This window comes from Chelonia mydas, chromosome 5 (genome assembly GCF_015237465.2).
Source record: "Chelonia mydas isolate rCheMyd1 chromosome 5, rCheMyd1.pri.v2, whole genome shotgun sequence".
NCBI lineage: Eukaryota > Metazoa > Chordata > Testudines > Cheloniidae > Chelonia > Chelonia mydas.
In genome coordinates, this window is record NC_051245.2 from 127,230,707 (window position 1) to 127,252,613 (window position 21,907).

The window sequence follows — 21,907 nt, forward strand, 5'->3', positions numbered from 1 at the left end:
CGTTTCTTTCATTATTTTTCTTTATTCTTTTTGTACAGCGCCAGGGGTCCTGGTCCATTTCTGGGGCTCCTACACACGAGAGTCATACAAACAATGTTTCTATAACGGTAGGGCCTACAGACCCCAACTCAGATCAGGGCCCCATTGCGTCAGGGGCTGAACAAATACATATTGAGAGACATTCCCTGACACAAAGAGCCTACAGCTGAAATAGACAAGACAGACCAGGGTGAAAGAAACAAAGTATTATCCTCCTTTTACAGAGGGAAAACTTAAGTTATTTCTCCAAAGTTGCACAGGATGCAGAGCCAGGAATTGAACCCAGATTTCCTGAGTCCCAGGCCAGTGGTGAAGGGTATGTGTCTACACTGCAATTAGACACTCACAGCTGGCCAGCCTCACAGAGTCCTAGAGCCCAGGCTCCAGCCCACACCTGAACATCTACACTGCAATTAAACAGCCCCTAAGGCGAAGCCCCACGAGCCCAAGTCAGCTGGCACAGGGTTTTTCATTGCAGTGTAGATGTACCCTACTCACAAAATCATCCTTCCTATATTGAAAGTAGCTTTTTAATTTTCACCAATCACATTTCAGAGCCACCTCCTTCAATCCCTGCCAAGTGGAACGCCCCCAAAGTGACAGCAGTACTTGTAAATATCACATTACTCAGTACCCTAATTTTTTACAGAGCAGAGAACTTCCTGACCGCTGTGCAGTCTGTGCACACCACATACTGTGTCCTGAGAAATTGTGAGTCACCTGGAAGAGCCAGTAAGAGCAGGAGTTTTACCATTAATTCTGGAGTCGGGCCAACGCTGAGTGCTTTTTAAAAAAACTCACCCTAATGATCAGCTAAGCCACAATAATTTATTTCTCCTTTTTATCCCTGTCTGCCAATGCCACTGTGAAATTTAGACAGCACTGACTGCCAATTTTCTGAAGGAAAAGCTACACACCTTTCCTCCTATGAAGTGTAGCCTTGTGTAGCCTGTGACACGGCCATTGGCCTAGGTGAATATACATCTGTGGATTTACAGGGACATCTCGGCAATGCCTGCTTTAAGTCATGTAGCCATTAATGCTTTCTTCCCTGTCGCTGGTGGGTTGAAGTGGACAGAGGATGTCTAGGAGGGATTGTGTACTTTCTGATAGTTTTGGGTGGGTCTTGAACATCAAACATGTGCTCAGCTTTTGCTTTTAGACACTGAGGAATCAAAGACGGTGTAAATCCCTTTGGATCCAATTCAGCCCTGGTTTAAGTAGGCACAACCGAGTTTCTGATTTTAAGCTAGGGTTAGATTTGTCTGTATGGAGGAAGCAGGACTAGGACCATGGACAGAGCCCCTCATTCTGAAATCCTGCTAGTGGAAGTGATTGCTGTCACAAAAGGGCTACTTCGATGGAAAGGCAAATGAGGCAGCGGAGCTCAGGGCTCTGAAGGATGAGTGGGTGAGGGGGGCTCTGAAAGCCAAGCTAAGATTCCAGACTGAAGTTGGATGCTGCTTTTGAGAATCTCTTGATGAGGAGCGCTATCACCCTGTCTGGCTGATCCAATTATGCTGGCAACTAATCAAGCAAGGACCTGATCTAGAGCCCTTGGTCGAAGTATTTTATTTTGGGTGGCTTTGGTCTGATTTGCTTATCTTCACATCAAGTGTCTGAACATTAGCCATGTCTTGACGTGTGGCCTATTGTACAAGTCCTTTCTCAATGTCAATGACTCCTTTGGAGCATCATGTTTTGTTACCGTGTGTCTCTCTGCTTCCAAGCTGCCAGACACCGTTGTCTGTGCTGTGAGTGCAGGATTAGACCCCAACTCCCATCTTTTTGTAAGACCTGATGGGGAAGGCAAACAGTGTGAAAAATAGGGCCTTCGTGGCTACCGGGGTACACTGAGGACCATGTCAGCTTAGACCTATTTGAATAATTCTCTTCCAAGAGCAGGAATAGGAGCAATAACAGGTGCTCTTGGGCAGTGTGGGTGCAGGGGCCAGATTCTGATTTTGCTTAAGCAGGTTTTATGCCATTGTAATTCCACTTATTTAAATGGAGTCACTCCTGATTTGCACCATTGGAAGCAAGAATAGAACTGGCCCCCAGGCAACTACAGTCATGCTCTCTGATTCCTCTCCAAAGAACTGTAAGGCCCAATGCTGATCTAAGTTGGGAGCACAGCCACCAAAGTCAGTGGTGCTACACCTGTGTATGTGAGATCAGAAACAGGTTGAAGAGTGCGCTCTCTCAGCAAAGAAATCCCTTGTCAGGTTTCTGCACTTCCCTTCTCTCATGGAATACCCCAGCCTGCAGGCTTCCTTCTCACTGGTCCCGTGTCCAATGGCTGTGCCAGCCTGCTGTGGGAATTTTCTCATCAGATGCAGAGGCCTCGGATTGAAAGCAGGTTTTCTCTCTGTTCAAGATTTCTTGATCTTTTCCCTACTTCCACAGGCCCCGTGTGGAAGTGGCCTGTAGAAGTAGGAAAGTGGGGTCTGTCACAATCTTCATTTAAGCTACTCATGGCAGGGAGTGTCTTTCCCTATGCCTTCTGTGGCCCTGAGCATGATGTTTGGGAGGGAGTCTGGCAGCAGGAGGGGGTGCAGGCTCTGGGAAGGAGTTTGGTTGCGGGAGGGGGTGCAGGCTCTGGGAAGGAGTTTGGTTGCGGGAGGGGGTGCAGGCTCTGAGAGTTAGTATGGGAGCAAGAGGAGGTGCGGGTTCTGGGAGGGAGTTTGTGTCGGGGGGGTGCGGGCTTGGGCTCTGGGAGGGGGTGTGTGGGGGGGTCAGGCTCTGGGAAGGAGTTTGGGTGCGGGGGGGGTGGGCTCTGGGAGGGAGTTGGGATGCGGGAGCATGCGGTGTTGGGCTCTGGAAGGGAGTTTGGGTGAGGGACGGGGGTGTGGGCTCTGGGAGGGAGTTTGGGTGCGGGGGCGTGCGGGGTTGGGCTCTGGGAGGGAGTTTGGTAGCAGGAGGGGGTTGAGGCAGCTCCCGAAAGCGACCGGCACACCCCTCTGGCAGTGGCTCCTAGGCAGCCAATTGGAGTTGCAGAGTTGGCGCTGGGGCAGGAGCAGCACGCAGAGACCCCCCCCTGCTCACCCGTAGAGCCGTTCCAGCCGCTTCCAGAAGCAGCACAGGGCGAGGGCGGGCAGGAAGCCCTCCTTAGTCCCACTGCGCGGCTACCGGTGGTGGCGGCCAAGGGTCCTGGGCCCTTTTAAATTGCCTGAGCCACTGGCAATTGCCCCCTTTGTCCCCCTCCCCCAGTCAGCGGGCCTGGGCAACAGAGTGCCCATATGATAGCAGAACCAACAGGACTGCCTGAACAACCGTGCTATTCCCTGAGAGCAAAGCAGGGCCTGGGTTTGAGCAGGAGTTTACACCTTCAAGGCCAGTCTGGGGACAGGCACATCTGAAACTGATTCTGAGGCAGAATCTTTGTGTGCGTGAGGAGAAACGCCTTTACAGTGACAGGGGGGTGGTCGGTCAGCGTTGAACTAGGCTATGGCGCCTTTAAGCAGCTACCTCCTCAATAACCTCTTCCTGGGGATGAAAGACTGTTTTTCCCCCACTGGCTGCCTTATAAGTGACCATGGACTCTGACTGCACCACCAGCTTCGTGTAACACTCAGCCCCACCAATGCAGAACTTCTTTCCTGGAGGGCTGAGGGTAGCTAGAGTTAGGCTCTGTGGAAGGAGGTGTGGGACGCTGTGCATGGGACCTGACAAGCCCTGGGTTAAGACCCTTAGGCAGCCAAAGGTCTCACAGCTTGAAGCTTGGAAACACTGCAGACCTCAAGGGTTATGGCCGCGGAGCCGAACTTTAGAGGGTGTTCACTGATGCAGTCCTTAACAGATTCCATTAATGTAATAGGAGCTGCAGGAAACTCATCCCTACTGACTGTGAGCCGTCAGGACCCCGCAGCCACCATGGTTCCCGATGGGGGGGAATGGAATGTGGGAGGGGGACGCTGTTGTTCTCGATTGGGGGGGGGAAATGAATCGGGAGGGGGTCTCTAGGGAGAGTTACCTAGGGAGGTGGTAGAATCTCCTTCCTTGGAAGTTTTTAAGGTCAGGCTTGACAAAGCCTTGGCTGGGATGATTTGATTGGGGATTGGTCCTGCTTTGAGCAGGGGGTTGGACTAGATGACCTCCTGAGGTCCCTTCCAACCCTGATATTCTATGATTCTATGATTCTATTCTCGATGGGAGCTCATGTGTGTTGAACTGTTTTGAAAACCTGGCCCTAGACCTTGTTTCTGTTTGAACCCAGAATGATCTAAGGGTTTTTTAATCTTAAGGATAGAAGTGGGTGCTGTAAATCCCTTTTCCCTCAGTGCATTAACTGACCTCTCATAACTATATTGACTTTTAAAGGCTCTTAGAAAGTTATGAAGGTTCTAATAAGCCCTGCCAAGTGTAAAGGCACTGTTGCCCCCTTATAACATTCAGTGGGGGTGTTTTAGTTGCTAGCTCCCAGTACTAAAAAGGGGGAAGGGTCAATGGGGAATGAGGACCCTGAGACTGACAGCCCCCAGGAACAATGGGGAGAGGCCAATGCTCCAGGTCAGCCTGAATGACAGGGCGAGCAGGTTAATCAGGGAGTCAGGAGGCCAGGGAGGTCCCGTCCTCCATGTGAGCTGGATTTGCCTGGATCAGACAAAGTGGGGCCGAGCTAAGGAGAAAGCAGGGGCCCAAGTTGAGCTGGGGAGCAGAGCTGGGCCAGATCCAGAGGGACCGGAAAAGCAGCCCAGAGAGAGCAGGCCCGTGTCCTGGGAGCAGAGCTGCAGCCCCAAAGCCAGAGGAACAGGCCAGAGAGAGCAGACTTGCCCTGGGAGCAGAGCTGCAGCAACCAGAGCCAGAAAAGTAGCCCAGGAAGCAGGTCAGTGCTAGGAGCAGAGTCACAGAAGCAGCCTGCAGAGCAGACATGTTCTGGGAGCAGAGCTGCAGCAACCAGAGCCAGAAAAGTAGCCCAGGAAGCAGGTCAGTGCTAGGAGCAGAGTCACAGAAGCAGCCTGCAGAGCAGACATGTTCTGGGAGCGGAGCTGTAGCAACCAGAGCCAGAGGGGCCAGAGCAGCAGCCCAGGGAGCTGGAGGCAGAGCAGCAGCAGCAGTCCTGAGACCGAGTGGTGCAGCTGGGGCCGGAGCGGTCCGGAGCTGGGTGCGATGAGCAGCTGGGGAGAGCGAGGGGGACCCTGGGCAGTGGGCCCAGCACAGGGAGATGCCTCAGCCAAGGGGCTCTGCAGGCCAGGCTTGGATCGTAACCCCGACAGAGCGGGGGCGACACTGGGAAGAAGGGTCCTACCACTTAGAGCCTGAGAATGTGTGGCCACCACGTCCAACCCACAGCATCCCTACAGCACAGCCAGGGCCTGAGAAGAAGGCCTGGGACTTACAGGGAACAAACTGTGAACTGCCCTGACATTTCAGAGACACTGTTTGTGATGTTCCCTGCCACCGAGCGGGTTGATGTGTTTCCTTTAACCTTTCCCATTTTCCTTATTCTTTTTAAAATTAATTGTTTATTAAATAACTTGCATTTGCTTTAAATTATATGTAATGGTCAGTGGGTCAGAAAAGTACCCAGTGCAGAAAGAGTACCCTGGAGTGGGGACACCCTAGCCACTGTCTTAGGTGACTACAGCAGGGTTGGGGGTCGAGCCCCCCAGGAATCCTGAGCCCAGCCTTGTTGGGGTTACGAGGACTCTGCCAGACAGGAGAGTGGAAGGGGAGTCCTCAAGGGCAGGGAGGCCACTGGGTAAAGAAAGTGGGAGCGAGGACTCAGATCCTTTCGCTAGCCCACTTCACTGGGGTAGTACAGAAACCAGGAAAGTTCCCCACAATAGCGGGACTATTCCCCCGCTTACACAAGCAGAATATCCTCTGCACTCTGTATTGCTTTGCTCCCTATTTGACAGCTTGCCCACCAGAGACAGGCAAGGTCTTAGCCATGCATAAATCTGACCACTGACATGTAGACAAGTGGCCACGCAAACAACTGATTATAATCTCTTCCTGATGTACTGGCTTAGCTGTGAGCCTGGGGTAGGCAGTGTGTGTTATTTCCAGCATAGCATCTGGGTCTGGTTCTGCAGCATTGCTCAGTGCGGAAGATGCTGACCAAATACCATATTCCCTGGACATAGCACATACCAGTGAGAACACTCTGAGCAGCAAAGTCTTGTCAATGTATGGCTCATTGCATAGGGGCTAACATAGGGCTGCGTTATTACAGCAGACAAGCTAGTGTCAATCCCTCGTGTCCACGGCTTTGCCCATTTATTTTAATTCAGTCATGCAGGATTTCTGGGTACTGAACACCATGTGACAACCATGCTAAGTGCAATGTGACCACTTACAGGAGATGGTAAGACATTACCTCAAATCCTGCAATATAATTTTGTTTTCACTATAACAGCTCATTCAGGGTATAGATGCAGAATATCCATCGAAATGAAAAGGGATTTGAGCACATGACTCCCTTCAGTTGATTTGAAAATCTCAGCCATAATGACCAGGTGGAAATCTCCCTTCTGCCTTGATTGCTAGAGTGCTTTCTAAACATGGATCCATCCAATCATTTACAGCACTACATCACACAGAGAGATACCAAAGGTGCAGTTACTGATTCTCTCCATGGTGGCATTAGACTTGTCTTTCATAAGAACCTAAGAATGGCCATACTGGTCAGACCAATGGTCTACCTAACCCAGTATCCTGTCTTCTGACAGTGGCCAATGCCAGGTGCCCCAGAGGCAATGAACAGAACAGGTAATCATCAAGTGATCCATTCCCAGCTTCTGGCAAATAGAAACTAGGGACACCATTCCTGCCCATCAGCCATTGAGGGACCTATCCTTCATGAATTTATCTAGTTCTTTTTTGACCCCTGTTATAGCCTTAGCCTTTACAACATCCTCTAGCAGGGAGTTCCATAGATTGATGAACAGAGGCCAAATACTCATTTTACAATGATTTTATAGGGTCAAACTGAACTTGCCGCCCTAGTCCTATAAGTCTCAAGTCACCTTTCCTTGTGAAAGGAAACTAGTTTAAGGCACAGGTTTAAAAAGTCTTTTCTGCTAACACAGTTGTTCTGGTCAGGTGCAGCCAAGGCACAACTTCATTAAGGCCCAGATAAAATAAAGCACTAAGCGTATGCTTAACTTTAAACAGCAGGTTTTAAAATCCATTCTCAAGACTACATCACTGTTTGCAAACACAGCTCCTAGCCACATCTATTTCTCAGCCCTTTGACAGTCTGTGTGCAAGGGTCACATTAGAGGAGTCTTCTCCAAAATTCATTGATTTTTCCAATATAAATAGAAGGATAAAATTAAAGATACAGGACAAATGATCATATAATATTGATTTGTCACAAAATCTGGCAAAACTCATGGGATGGGATGTATGAGAGGTCTGGAAATAGCCTCCTGGGTCCTTTCTTCCAAATCCTGCATGGAGCAGGATTTTCCTCTCCACTAGTCGATCAGATGTTTAATTCATCCTACACTGAAACACCTCTTGTGAAAGTGCCTGAGTGAGCTCCCTAAGGCAGATCATTGTGCTGGCTAATTTCCTCGCTGTTCAGCCTTTGTTGTATAATAGCTAATTTCCTTGGATAAAGTAGTCAACGGTGCCTAAGTTCCATTTTCACAAGGGATTTAGGCTCCTAGGCCCAGATCCTCAGAGATACTGAGGTGCTGAACTCCCTTGGAGCCGAAGTCTCATTGAAAGTCAGTGGAACTTAGGGTGAAATCCGTGCTCCATGGAAATCAATGACAAAACTTCCATTAATTTCAGTGGAGCCAAGATTTCTCCCTCACGGTATATCTACACTGCAATTAAAAACCCAGAGCCAGCTTGTGCCACTGATTTAGGCTTGTGGTACTGGGGCTAAGGGGCTGTTTAATTGTGGTGTAGATGTTCAGACTGGGGCTGGAGCCTTCGAGGTGGGAGGGTCCCAGAGCTCAAGCTTCAGCCTGAGCCCCAATGGCTACACCACAATTAAACAGCCCCTTAGCCCAAGCCAACTGGCGCAGGACAGCCACCAGTGTTTAATTACAGTACAGACATACCCTAAGTGTCTAAGGCCTAGATTCTCAAAGTATATAGGCTCCTAACTTCTATTGATTTCAGTGGTGCCTAAGTCACTTTGGAAAATCAGTGTTTTCAAAAATTGAATCCATTGTCCCTTCTGTTTAGTTTCAAGGTCTGGTGTTTGTTCTGCCTTTCTTAATCACTGTAAATGATTTCTCCCCCTATTTAACTGCTGAATATTGGTAGGCACAGATCATTTCCCACAACGATGGCGTTTTCTGTAAGTTATAGTCCAAATTGAAGGTGCAAGTAAATGACATCTTTCTAAGAAGGAAATGTTTTTTTACAGCCTTGACATTTAGGGCTGAATTGATAGTCGTATTACAGTAGCGCCTAGAAGTCAGAGCCCAGTTCAGGACCCCGTTGTGCTAGTCACTGTACAAAAACAAGGTAAGAGGCTTACAAGCCTCAACGAGTTTACAATCGAACTAAAATGAGACAGACAAAGGATGGGAGGAAAACAGAGGCAGGAAGTGACTTGTCCAAGGATACACAGCAAGTTAGCGGCAGAGCTGGGACTGGAAGCCAGATTTCCTAATTCTCACTCCAGTACCCTACCCACTGGGCCACTCTGCCTCTAATTCAGGAGTGAGGCAGGAGGTGGTGTAAGTTGGATGTTGGCAAGTGGTACAAGTTAGTCTGAGTGCATGGAAATGTAAGGGAAAGTAATTTACATGACAAGAGGCCAGAATAATGTATTAGTGAATTACAGGGTGGCCTGTTTTAACTTAGCTGCTTTTCCTGCAGTACCTTCTTCTGCATCCTCCTTCATATGTAAGTGACTTCAACGTCATAGAATATCAGGGTTCATAGAATCATAGAATATCAGGGTTGGAAGGGACCTCAGGAGGTCATCTAGTCCAACCCCCTGCTCAAAGCAGGACCAATCCCCAATTAAATCATCCCAGCCAGGGCTTTGTCAAGCCTGACCTTAAAAACTTCTAAGGAAGGAGATTCTACCACCTCCCTAGGTAACACATTCCAGTGTTTCACCACCCTCTTGGTGAAAACGTTTTTCCTAATATCCAACTTAAACCTCCCCCACTGCAACTTGAGACCATTACTCCTTGTCCTGTCCTCTTCTACCACTGAGAATAGTCTAGAACCATCCTCTCTGGAACCACCTCTCAGGTAGTTGAAAGTAGCTATCAAATCCCCCCTCATTCTTCTCTTCTGCAGACTAAACAATCCCAGTTCCCTCAGCCTCTCCTCATAAGTCATGTGTTCCAGACCCCTAATCATTTTTGTTGCCCTTCGCTGGACTCTCTCCAGTTTATCCACATCCTTCTTGTAGTGTGGGGCCCAAAACTGGACACAGTACTCCAGATGAGGCCTCACCAATGTCGAATAGAAGGGAACGATCACGTCCCTCGATCTGCTTGCTATGCCCCTACTTATACAGCCCAAAATGCCATTGGCCTTCTTGGCAACAAGGGCACACTGCTGACTCATATCCAGCTTCTTGTCCACTGTCACCCCTAGGTCCTTTTCCGCAGAACTGCTGCCTAGCCATTCGGTCCCTAGTTTGTAGCGGTGCATTGGGTTCTTCCGTCCTAAGTGCAGGACCCTGCACTTATCCTTATTGAACCTCATCAGATTTCTTTTGGCCCAATCCTCCAATTTGTCTAGGTCCCTCTGTATCCTATCCCTGCCCTCCAGCGTATCTATCACTCCTCCCAGTTTAGTATCATCCACAAATTTGCTGAGGGTGCAATCCACACCATCCTCCAGATCATTTATGAAGATATTGAACAAAACCGGCCCCAGGACCGAGCCCTGGGGCACTCCACTTGACACCGGCTGCCAACTAGACATGGAGCCATTGATCACTACGCGTTGAGCCCGACAATCTAGCCAACTTTCTACCCACCTTATAGTGCATTCATCCAGCCCATACTTCTTTAACTTGCTGACAAGAATACTGTGGGAGACCATGTCAAAAGCTTTGCTAAAGTCAAGAAACAATACATCCACTGCTTTCCCTTCATCCACAGAACCAGTAATCTCATCATAGAAGGCGATTAGATTAGTCAGGCATGACCTTCCCTTGGTGAATCCATGCTGACTGTTCCTGATCACTTTCCTCTCATGTAAGTGCTTCAGGATTGATTCTTTGAGGACCTGCTCCATGATTTTTCCGGGGACTGAGGTGAGGCTGACTGGCCTGTAGTTCCCAGGATCCTCCTTCTTCCCTTTTTTAAAGATTGGCACAACATTAGCCTTTTTCCAGTCATCTGGGACTTCCCCCGTTCGCCACGAGTTTTCAAAGATAATGGCCAATGGCTCTGCAATCACAGCCGCCGATTCCTTCAGCACTCTCGGATGCAACTCGTCCGGCCCCATGGACTTGTGCACGTCCAGCTTTTCTAAATAGTCCCTAACCACCTCTTTCTCCACTGAGGGCTGGCCATCTACTACCCATGCTGTGATGCCCAGCGCAGCAGTCTGGGAGCTGACCTTGTTCGTGAAGACAGAGGCAAAAAAAGCATTGAGTACATTAGCTTTTTCCACATCCTCTGTCACTAGGTTGCCTCCCTCATTCAGTAAGGGGCCCACACTTTCCTTGGCTTTCTTCTTGTTGCCAACATACCTGAAGAAACCCTTCTTGTTACTCTTGACATCTCTTGCTAGCTATTTGGCCCTCCTGATTTCATTCCTACATGCCCAAGCAATATTTTTATACTCATCCCTGGTCATATGTCCAACCTTCCACTTTTTGTAAGCTTCTTTTTTATGTTTAAGATCCGCTAGGATTTCACCGTTAAGCCAAGCTGGTCGCCTGCCATATTTACTATTCTTTCGACTCATCGGGATGGTTTGTCCCTCTAACCTCAACAGGGATTCCTTGAAATACAGCCAGCTCTCCTGGACTCCTTTCCCCTTCATGTTAGTCCCCCAGGGGATCCTACCCATCCGTTCCCTGAGGGAGTTGAAGTCTGCTTTCCTGAAGTCCAGGGTCCGTATCCTGCTGCTTACCTTTCTTCCCTGTGTCAGGATCCTGAACTCAACCAACTCATGGTCACTGCCCCCCAGATTCCCATCCACTTTTGCTTCCCCCACTAATTCTTCCCGGTTTGTGAGCAGCAGGTCAAGAAAAGCTCCCCCCCTAGTTGGCTCGTCTAGCACTTGCACCAGGAGATTGTCCCCTACGCTTTCCAAAAACTTCCTGGATTGTCTATGCACCGCTGTATTGCTCTCCCAGCAGATATCAGGAAAATTAAAGTCACCCATGAGGACCAGGGCCTGCGATCTAGTTGCTTCTGCGAGTTGCCGGAAGAAAGCCTCATCTACCTCATCCCCCTGGTCCGGTGGTCTATAGCAGACTCCCACCACTACATCACTCTTGTTGCTCACACTTCTAAACTTAATCCAGAGACACTCAGGTTTTTCTGCAGTTTGGTACCGGAGCTCTGAGCATTCATACTGCTCCCTTACATACAGTGCTACTCCCCCACCTTTTCTGCCCTGCCTGTCCTTCCTGAACAGTTTATAACCGTCCATGACAGTACTCCAGTCATGTGAGTTATCCCACCAAGGGTAAGGTTGAGGTTGGAAAGGACCTCAGGATGTCATCTAGTCCAACCCCCTGCTCAAAGCAGGACCAATCCCCAATTTTTGCCCCAGATCCCTAACTAGCCCCCTCAAGGATTGAACTCAAAACCCTGGGTTTAGCAGGCCAGTGCTCAAACCACTGAGCTATCCCTCCCCCCTTCCTTTTGATTGCTATATAATTTACCCCAGGCTACCCACCACCTACCTATGAGGTTTATGAAAGAGCTCCCCATTACTTCTAGGAAGCAGACTGCAGAGATTGTTTGCAATGATAGCAAAGAGCTACACCCGATATCTAAAAACAGGAAAAATTAGGCTAGATGTTCAAAAAATGCCTTAACAGTCAAAGCAATTACACATCAGAAGTTCATAGAGGTGCTTTCACAGGAGGTACTTAAGTGTAGATGGCATAAAACTTTTGAAGGAGTAGGTCATTCCATACCCTTCCATATAATGGCCCGTGAAATGATTTGCAATAAGCAAGAAATTACATGAATTCCTTTTTGGTGTGTTGGTACACTGTTGTTATAGTGATGCTAATTATGATTAACTTGTTTGACTTTCATGTGGTGCAGCGTGTAACCCTCGAGGAACTCAGTTGAAGTGTAATGTCAAAAGGGCTCCAGCATTGGTAAAGAGCTAGAAGACACATGCTTCATTTTTCTCAAATCTAAAGAGAGAATTCATAGGGCTGATAAATAATATTTCTCTGTCTATACAGTTTGGGACAGCTTGGGATCCTCTAGCTTGCAGGTCCATCGTGTGTTCACGCCCCTGAGCTCAGGAGCAGGCTGTAAATGTGGCCAGTTGTGACTTTATAACAACATTTAATAAAAGGAAAATCATACATTATTGGAAATAGAAGCGCTCTATTTGCAAATTCCTCATTAAAATCGGATAGCTCCTTCATGAATTAGTAATTATCTCAGTATTTAAAATACAGTGTTTCAATGCAAAAAAAAATGTCATTAAGTACCATATAGGTGTCTTGCAAACATAATTCACAGGTATTAACAGCTCACAGCTCCCCCATCTGGCTATCACTTCAGTGCTTTAAGTACCATGTAGGTATCTTGCAAACAAAAGTAGCAGGACTCTCTTTAGCTGGGTAATAGAGCATTTACCGGGGATACTTTATTACCATGTTACCCTAACCCCACTTCTCAGCCCTCCAATGAAACTAATGTATGTTTTGTAAGGCTAAATAGATAAACTGATGAGAAATTATTCAGGTGTAAAGAGCATGGCTAAATAGTGCTACGTAGTTGAGAAATTAGTTCACTATATGCCTCATTCCAGAAAGCAACAACCTCTAGGCATTCTGCCTAGACACTGCCTAGATATGGCACTAAATGGCCAAAGCAATCTGCCACGGGGAAATGCTAAATTTTGCAACATGTTCAGAGCAAGAACAATGGTCAAAAAATAATTAGGACAAACAGAGATTTTTACATGAAACGCATTCATTTAGAAATTGATGAGAAAACTTCAGCTGGGGAATACTGGATATTTTTTAGGGCAGATGCAATTTCAACTTCCCTCCTTTTAGCTTTTCTCATGAGTCTTACAAGCTCATTACATTGCTGGAAGAAGCAAACAACTCCTAGGTAATTTGATAGCACAGGGTAGTTATTTTACAAAGTCTGTTAAAGCACTGAATTCATCTTAGATTAAAATTCTCCCATTCTTGCAAGGCTAGTAGGAATTTGCATTAAATTTTATAGATTCTTGCAATTTTGTACCCCTCACTGGCTTAAAACATTGATATCTTAAAAGGCAAAAGATCCAATAGAGGGGAAATATTGAACCAGAAATAGTTTAATCTATTGTCTATATAGGTGGCAAGCCTTATAAAATTATGCATAAGTAGTAAATAGTTCTGGAAATCCTTCTAATCTTATTTTGTACTGTGAAAATGCAATTATAAATGTCCAGAAGACAGAGAGATATATGATTCCCTTCATCATGGTATCTAGCCACTAGTTAAAATGTCTCATTCCTGTAAACTATGGATAGCATAGTTGTTTATAAGACCGCAGAAAGAGTGTATTTTGAAACACAACAGTGCACTATAGCATTTCCCAGGATGATATTGTTTTCTTCATAAAAATTGTTTACCTGCTTTCCCTAATGAAATCAATTGCAAACCTCCCATTGACCTCCATGGATCTAGGATTTAGCCCTGAGAAAGTTGAATCTAAAGAAAGACACAGCTGAATTTCTTGGGGGAAATCAAATAGTTCCTGTGAAAACAAAGCAGGTGAAACAGAACTTACCTTTAAAGAAGGACAGAAACAAAGATGCCCATAGATACAATCCGGAGTAAACAAATCCCAAACACTTGTCAGTGAGCATTGTCCAAACAGAATCGGAGTGCCACTTCTAAGCAGGCAGCAAAGCAGAATGCTGTCTTTGTGACAGCACCAAATGCTTGATAGATTCAATGATTAACAGTGCTAATAAGCCCTTCAACTAATTTCCCACCATGGGAGGAAAGTACATGTGCCCAGCTGTCCTTTCAGTCTAAGGAAGCCAAGTTCAGTGCAGCTTAAGTAAATCCAAGTGCATGCCAGGGCTTGCTAGGTTTTTTTTTTTCTTTCCTGGCGCTCTGCACCTTTTCTAGTGCAGAAACAAATGCCAGTGAGACCGCACAAGAGGGGTGTGGGTAAAGGGGAGGGGCAGCAAAGGGCCAGTGCTGCCTGGGAGAGATTTTCCACGTCCCCACTGTCTGTAACTAACTCCGAGGCCGCACGTCAGCTTTGGTTCCAAGGCAAGTACTAGAGTGCCTCTAGAGCTACTTCTCAGGCAAGGCGAGCTGCAGCCCCCCGTTCCCTTTACCTGCCAGTGAGATTTCTAGCAGGGAACTGGAGCCTGCCACTGTGTGGAATTGACTGCAGAGAAAACCTCCGCTGGGTGGAAGTTCAGATTTTAGCAGCACAGATGTCAGAAAGCGGAGGCCTGGGGCCCTCAGACTGTCTTCACTCTGCCCCTTTGCATGTGTGCATGACAGTGCAGCCCTTCAGTCCTGGCTCCAACCAGAAACAAATAGCTGTCTTACAATGCTCCTCCCTCCTGCTCCGGCTTGCTCTCAGCCAGGAGATTTTTGCACACCTTCTGGTCCCTTTCCCTTTTTCTCAGCTCCACTTTAGTGGCCAAGCACCAGCAATAAAATATTAGACGTGAATAACGTGCACTTCAAACCTGGCATTTTCCTTGATTCTTCCCCCAGCCTCCATCTTCTGCTTTCTCAGAGATGCAGTTGGGATGGATTGGCATGCTCCTGCATTGCCACCCACAAGGCAGCTTCACACAGTCAGACTCTGCGCTGTGATTCCAGCAGGGGGCATCTCAGGCCAGCCCCTCAAGCCCCTCAGACCCCCCAAGAACCATCCCACAGTTGTTCTCTTTCTGACCAGGGCTGGTGAGGGACGTCCCCTGGGTTGGAGCAGTCCACTCTTCAGGTGCATTACTGCCCAACTCTCTTTCAGCACCTGTTGGGCTAGTCCATCTCCAGGGAATACCCTCTCTCAGACCTGGTGCTTTGACTGTCACTAAAACAGAAAGGCTTTGTGTGACATGGGGAGGCAGCCTGGTCTAGCGAGTAAGGTTTTGGATTTGGATTTGGATTCGAGACCTACTCTGTCACTGACCTGCTGTGTGACCTTGGGCAAGGCCCTTCTGCTCTCTGTGCCTCAGTTTCCCTTCCCACATTTTTCCATCTCCTCTGTAAGTTCTGGGGGGGAGGGGGGGCAGAAACTGTCTCTCACTGTGTTAGTACAGCACCTAGCACAGTAGGGCCCTGAGCTTAGTGGGGACCTCTAGGGGCTACCGTAATCTATGTAATAAAATTCCAGGATTGTCACGCTGTGTGTCACTCTGAGCCTAAAATGTCTGTTGAGTCAGGGTGAAGCTATGGAAACAGCTACAGGCAGGGTTGAGAGCTCTTTTTGTTCAGAATATCTCTGGGTTAAATCATCACTGGGATTTGCAGTCTGTTACTGTTCATTTTTTAAGATCTCAGCCATTTTCTTTACAAATTACACCCCTGTGATAAGAAAAGGAGTACTTGTGGCACCTTAGAGACTAACCAGTTTATTTGAGCATGAGCTTTCGTTAGCTACAGCTCACTTCATCGGATGCATAGCATATCGTGGAAACTGCAGAAGACATTATATACACACAGAGACCATGAAACAAAACTTCCTCGCACCTTACTCCCCCGCTGGCAACAGCTTATCTAAAGTGATCCTCAAGTAGAGCCATTTCCAGCACAAATCCAGGTTTTCTCACCCTTCCCCCCCCACACACACACACATACAAATTCACTCTCCTGCTGGCAACAGCCCATCCCCCTTTGAAACCCCTCTTTATAATGCGCATGATAATCAAGGTGGTAAAGAGGGGTTTCAAAGGGGGATGGGCTGTTGCCAGCAGGAGAGTGAATTTGTATGTGTGTGTGGGGGGGGGGGGAAGGGTGAGAAAACCTGGATTTGTGCTGGAAATGGCTCTACTTGAGGATCACTTTAGATAAGCTGTTGCCAGCGGGGGAGTGAGGTGGGAGGAAGTTTTGTTTCATGGTCTCTGTGTGTATATAATGTCTTCTGCAGTTTCCACGATATGCTATGCATCCGATGAAGTGAGCTGTAGCTCACAAAAGCTCATGCTCAAATAAACTGGTTAGTCTCTAAGGTGCCACAAGTACTCCTTTTCTTTTTACGAATACAGACTAACACGGCTGTTACTCTGACCCCTGTGATAGTATGGCACGTGTCTATGCCATGCCAAGACTCCTAGACCACTGTGATATCAGAGGTAACTCAACCAATTACCACCCTTATGCTACAACTAATTTGAATATAACAATTTCATTGGTTGTATGAGGGGAGACTGCACGTATGGTAGATTACTTGGCCCTGCTGCCGCAGATCTTCAAAATCACCCACACTACAACACAACCAGCAAACACAAACACACATAGCCCCCTCCTGCAGCACCCACCCTTTATTTGCCACCCACAACTGTCTAAGCACAACACAACCAGCACACAATAACTCCAAGCATCACTCTGAAGTCTCAAATGTCTGTTGAACCAGTGTGAAGTGGTGGAGACAGCTACAAGCATGGCTGAGAGCTTGTTTTTGCTTTGACTAGCTCCAGGTTCAAGCATTGCTGGGATTTACCATCATTTACTGTCCAGTTTTTAAGCTGTTAGCCTTTTTTTAAACACACACACACCATGCACACACGCTTTCAGCTACTGGTATATAACAATAATCTTGTGACAGCCCTACATCTGGCCTAATCACACTCCAACTTCTATTCCCAGTCTGGCCAGGGTGGGTGAGGAATCTCCCCTGGGTTGGTACAATCAGTTTAGTTGCATATTACCCAGGTCTCTTTCAGTGTCTCTTGGGCTTGTCCCACTCCACAGAATATCCTCAGTGAAACTGTAGTGTGTTTAGTGAAGTTGCTCAAACCATGGTCAGCGTTAGGCACATCAGGGCTCTGTGCCCTGTGGCTTGTCTCACATTTTGGGGGTGTGGAAGGAGGTGTTCCATTTCCTGTGGAGCTCATTGCTAGGGTGGGAAGAATTCAGGCATTTTCATATTTATTGTTTTTTCCTCTTTCCTTCACCCCTTTTTCTGACTTCACAAAAAGCTCTGGCTGCAATCACATGTCGTCCCTCCCCCGCTGCTTTGTCCTGCGCCTCCGAGAGGATCCTGGCTAGCTCCAGCATAGCACTGGCTCAGTCACAACCAAGTTGGAGCACCTAAAAGCGTTCCAGGGCTTCTTCCAGTGATCCCCATCAATCCAGCTTCCAGGGCAGTGGGGAAGGCCTCAAAGCTTTCTCTTGCTCAGGGGATCCAGAGTCAAGAGACCCAGCTGGGCTGCAAGGCTCTTCACTGGCACTGCCCAGCTCATGCTACGTCCAGCAAGATAGACGGCACCTCTTGCTGGACTCTGAAAAGGATGTAGAGGTCCTGGTGCTAACCAACTGACCATGAGCTGCCAGTGCAGTGCTGTGACTAAACTGGCTAATGTCATCCAGGGGGAGATTGAGCAAGAGGTGGTATTACCTCTTGATATAGCATTGGTGAGACCCTGAAGTATTGTGTCCAGTTCTAGTGCCCACATATAGGGGCCATACCTAGGAGAGGCATGGGCAAGCATGAGAATAGGTGGCCAGTCCAGAGTGCCCTGTGTCCCAGCCATCCCTTCCTGATTGATAGCCCCCAAGGGGCAATTGCAACCAGGGCATAATTTAGAGCAACCCCAAAGCATCTCTGTGCTACTCTGGGGGCCAAGTTCTCTGATCCTGTGACCAACCACAGTTGGCACCTCTGTGGCTCCCTGGCCCTGCTGGGCACAGCAGAACACTGAGCCCCAAGGGGGAGCTCAACACCGCATAATGGGGACTACCCTCTTTCCAAAGCCCATCCACACTGTGGGTAGCACACCAAGGGATACAGTGGCACATATTAGATGTGATTGTTTATTGCAGGAAGATGTTGCTAATGGAATTACTCACCTCCATAACCTTGTACAATCAGACACATCAGACATTGCTTTCACCATTTTTTTTTTTAATAGCTTACTATTGTCACCGGTGCACATTAGGAAAGAAGTGTTGCAGAGACCGCAGCTGTTTCTGATGCTGTGCTGGGACTTCAGTCCACCCCTACAGTCATCATAATTAAAGATTGTTATTCTCTTTTCCTGTAGAGACATTCTGGCAATTAAATCAACTCAGAGAATAATTCCTTTTATAACACAATGGTGGGTTTTTTTCTTGTTTCTAAAATACGACGTGGGCTAAAGCACTTCAGACAGCTAAAGCCTCTCGCTGAAGTGCTCCTTTGCTCATACCATTGACCCACAGGTTTGTTGTAACCAGTCTCCATCCGTCTGCCTCTCTTCATCAAAGTTCGTTGATAGTATCGAAACGATAGCCAGTAAATATGGAAAACCCAGTCTCCCCCATAAATATGGGAATATCTCTGAGCTTCTAGGATTCTGGAGCCCAGGGAATGACAGTGAAGGGGTTAAGGAGAAGGGTCACCGCGGAAGGGAGGTCTATTGGTGCTGGAAGTAGGGATGCTGGAGGTACTGCCACACCCCCTGGCTTGAAGTGGTTTCCATCGTATACAGGGTTTACGGTTCGGCTCAATGTTCTCAGCACCCCACTACAGCAATTGTTCCAGTGCCCCTGGGAAGGTCTGAGATTAATATGCTTTGTTTTACTAAAAGGATCCAAGAGAGATCAGGGCCCCTGTTGCTCTAGGCACTGCATAGGTGCCGGAACTAGGGGTGTGCTGCCATAAGGATACGGCCTTTTCCTGTAGCCATATTGTAAGGCCTGAGGCCTTTGTCTATGATCATATTAGGAGGGCAGCAGCCATTAGCCAAGAAACAGGAAGTCATCCTCACATTCCATCTAAATTACATTAAAATAATGTAATAGACTTAAGAAGGCGATCCTATCCTAGTAGTACCCACCATTACCAGATTTAAAAAAAACAGATCTTAAGGTGGTTAAAGAAAACTTAGTTTGATAGCATTCTGTCTGGCACGAAATCACTTAATAGTTCTGGCTGTGAAACCCTCATTTCTTTATGGTACTCACTTCCCTATTGTTTGTCTGCCTGATTGTTTCTGTCTGTTACTAATTAATTTTGCTAGGTGTAAATCAATTAAGGTGGTGGGGTAGGATTGGTTAGAGAATTTTGTTACAATATGTTAGGATTGGTTAGTAAAATGATTAAGGTATAGTTAAACAGGACTCAAGTTTCACTATATAAACTGGGGTCCAAGAAGATGACCAGCAGAAGAATAAGGAGGATAGCTAATGTGATGCCAATTTTTAAAAAGGGCTCCAGAGGTGATCCTGGCAATTACAGGCTGACACGCCTACTTCTGTACCAGGCAAACTGGTTGAAACAAAATTGTCAGACACAAAGATTAACATAATTTGTTGGGGAAGAGCCAACATGGTTTTTGTTAAGGAAATTTTGCCTCACGTATCTACTAGAGTTCTTTGAGGGGGCCAACGAGCATGTGGCCCAGGGGGATCCAGCGTACTTAGATTTTCAGAAAGCCTTTCAAAAAAGGTCCTTCACAAACACTCTTCAGCAAAGTAAGCTGTCATGGGATAAGAGGGAAGGTCCTCTTATGAATTGGTAACTGGTTAAAAAGATAGGAAACAAAGGGTAGGAATAAATGGTCAGTTTTCAGAATGGAGAAAAGTAAATAGTCCCCAGGAGTCTATACTGGGACCAGTCCTATTGAACATTCATAAATGATCTGGAAAAAGGGGTAAACAGTGACCTGGCAACATTTGCAGATGATACAAAGCTATTCAAGATCTGCAGAGGGATTTAGGCACTGCCACACTCAGCATTACAATGCCCAACTTTTAAGCATCTTGAAAGCCTGAATTCCTGCACAGGGGGAGAGAGTTGCCTGCAAATAGAATCACAGGCTCCAACTTTCCAAAGTGCCGGGGGGTGCTCAGCCCCTGGCTCTGCCCCAGGCCCTGCCTCCACCCAACCCTCCACCTCTTCCCCCCAGCTCCACTCCCTCCATGGAGCATGCCATGTCCTTGCTCCTCCATACTACAGCCTCCTGTACGCTGCAAAACAGCCGATTGTGGTGGGTGCTGGGAGGGAGGGGGAGGCACTGATCTGCAGGGCCCACCAGTGGGTGGGAGGATCTGAAAGGGGGGCTGCCAGTGGGTGTAGCACCCACCATTTATTCCCTGTGGGTGCTCCAGTCCCTATACCTCTCAGCCACACTGGCCACTGCAGAAGTCACGGAAAGTCAAGTCACACAAGCCTGATCTCAGTTGTTTGCTCTCTTAGCACCTAAGTTCTCTGGCACATGGCTAGCAGCTCCATGAAGAGAGGGGTGGAGTGAAAGTGATGGAGTGACCACCGGCCACCAAAGTCGCTCTGCGTAGCCAATGCCACTGCTGGACGTGCTCGGCCGGGGACGCTGTACTCCCCTCAGTACGACGATGCCTCCAGCAGCACTGTAACCCAACAGCGCTAAAAAATAGAAGGTTCTGCAGCAAATCCCTGGCCATGGGAAAGGGAGAGATTTGTTTTTCCAATGGACCCAGCTATTCCTATTGCCAAAGGTGGCACTGGGAACCCTGTGGTTGGCTGAAGAAAACAAGAGCTGAGCTTAGCCGGGAACAGGCTACTCAAGGAGCCTTGGGGGAGGCAGGCAGTCATATTGGCTCTGGGACAAGTTGAAGGGCAAATGTTTAAGACCTGAGGTTTTGAAAACCACCTCATGGATCTGGATGTCCAGTTCCCGTTAAGATGAATGGGGATTTGACACCTAACCCCCCTGGATGGCTTTGAAAATGTCAACATAACTTAAGAGCCCTGTCTCCATTTAGAGCATATTCCAAATGGTGGGCACAACAGCAGGGATTTCCCTGAAGAGCTTGACTGTATTCAGAGATTACACCCATGGTCCATGCTTGGCATAACAGATAGAAGGAGTAATGATGTGCCCATGGTTAATAGGCAGAAGACAATAATTCATGAGGTCTTAGTATGATCTGCAGAGCCAGGCCTTTGTCTGACTGCCTCACTTGCTCTAGTTCATAAAAATATGCTTGGTGTAACAGAGAACAAATTCTAGAGCCAAGAGAATTTCACAATCTCCCTATCACGTAAAGGCATGTGGTCATCATCCCAAATATGATGGGTTTTCCCCTTTATAGGAAAAATGTAGCCAGTTAGATTGCTCATCAGAAGTTTTCATAAAAGATTAATCTGGTTGCTAGGATCCAGGTAATATTGCAGCCTCAACTACTGCTGAAATCCCAGAGTCACTGGCTGCCAGGTTTGTGTTTCAGGCCTTGATTCAGCAAGTACTTATGCAGGTGCTTAAATCCCACTGACTTCAATGAGATGTCTGAATGGGACCTTCAGTCCTGTCTTAGAATAAAGCTGAAAATTCAGGTGAGCAATATCTTAGAATTGGATCCAGTTCACCAATGAAGGTTCAGATGGACTCAGATAAAGGCAACAATCACTGGTTTTCAGACAATGCTAACATTAGTGAGGGATGGAAAACATGACCTATGAGGAAAGGATGAAAGAACTGGGCATGTTTCCTCTAGGGAAGACTGAGGAGGGACACAGTCTTGAAATATGTAAGAGATTGTTATAAAAAGGGTGGTGATCGATTGTTCTCCATGTCCACAGAGGGTAGGACAAGAAGTAATCTGCTTAGTCTTCAGCAAGAGAGATTTAGGTTA

General features: G+C 47.4%; 1 protein-coding gene across 3 annotated transcripts in view; it reads right to left on the reverse strand.

Moving 5' to 3' along the window:
* Positions 1 to 14,627, reverse strand: part of LOC102942875 (neuronal acetylcholine receptor subunit alpha-7) — a 144,316-nt gene extending 129,689 nt beyond the window's left edge. Inside the window, exon 1 of one of the 3 annotated variants that reach the window (XM_043547285.1) lies at positions 13,911 to 14,600. In XM_043547285.1, coding sequence (XP_043403220.1) covers positions 13,911 to 13,989 — 79 coding nt within the window. In that variant the 5' untranslated portion in view covers positions 13,990 to 14,600. Of the gene's footprint in view, positions 1 to 13,910 lie in introns of all 3 variants that reach the window. The other 2 variants (XM_007052706.4, XM_043547287.1) reach the window with 2 other exon arrangements.
* Positions 14,628 to 21,907: the final 7,280 nt, after the last annotated feature.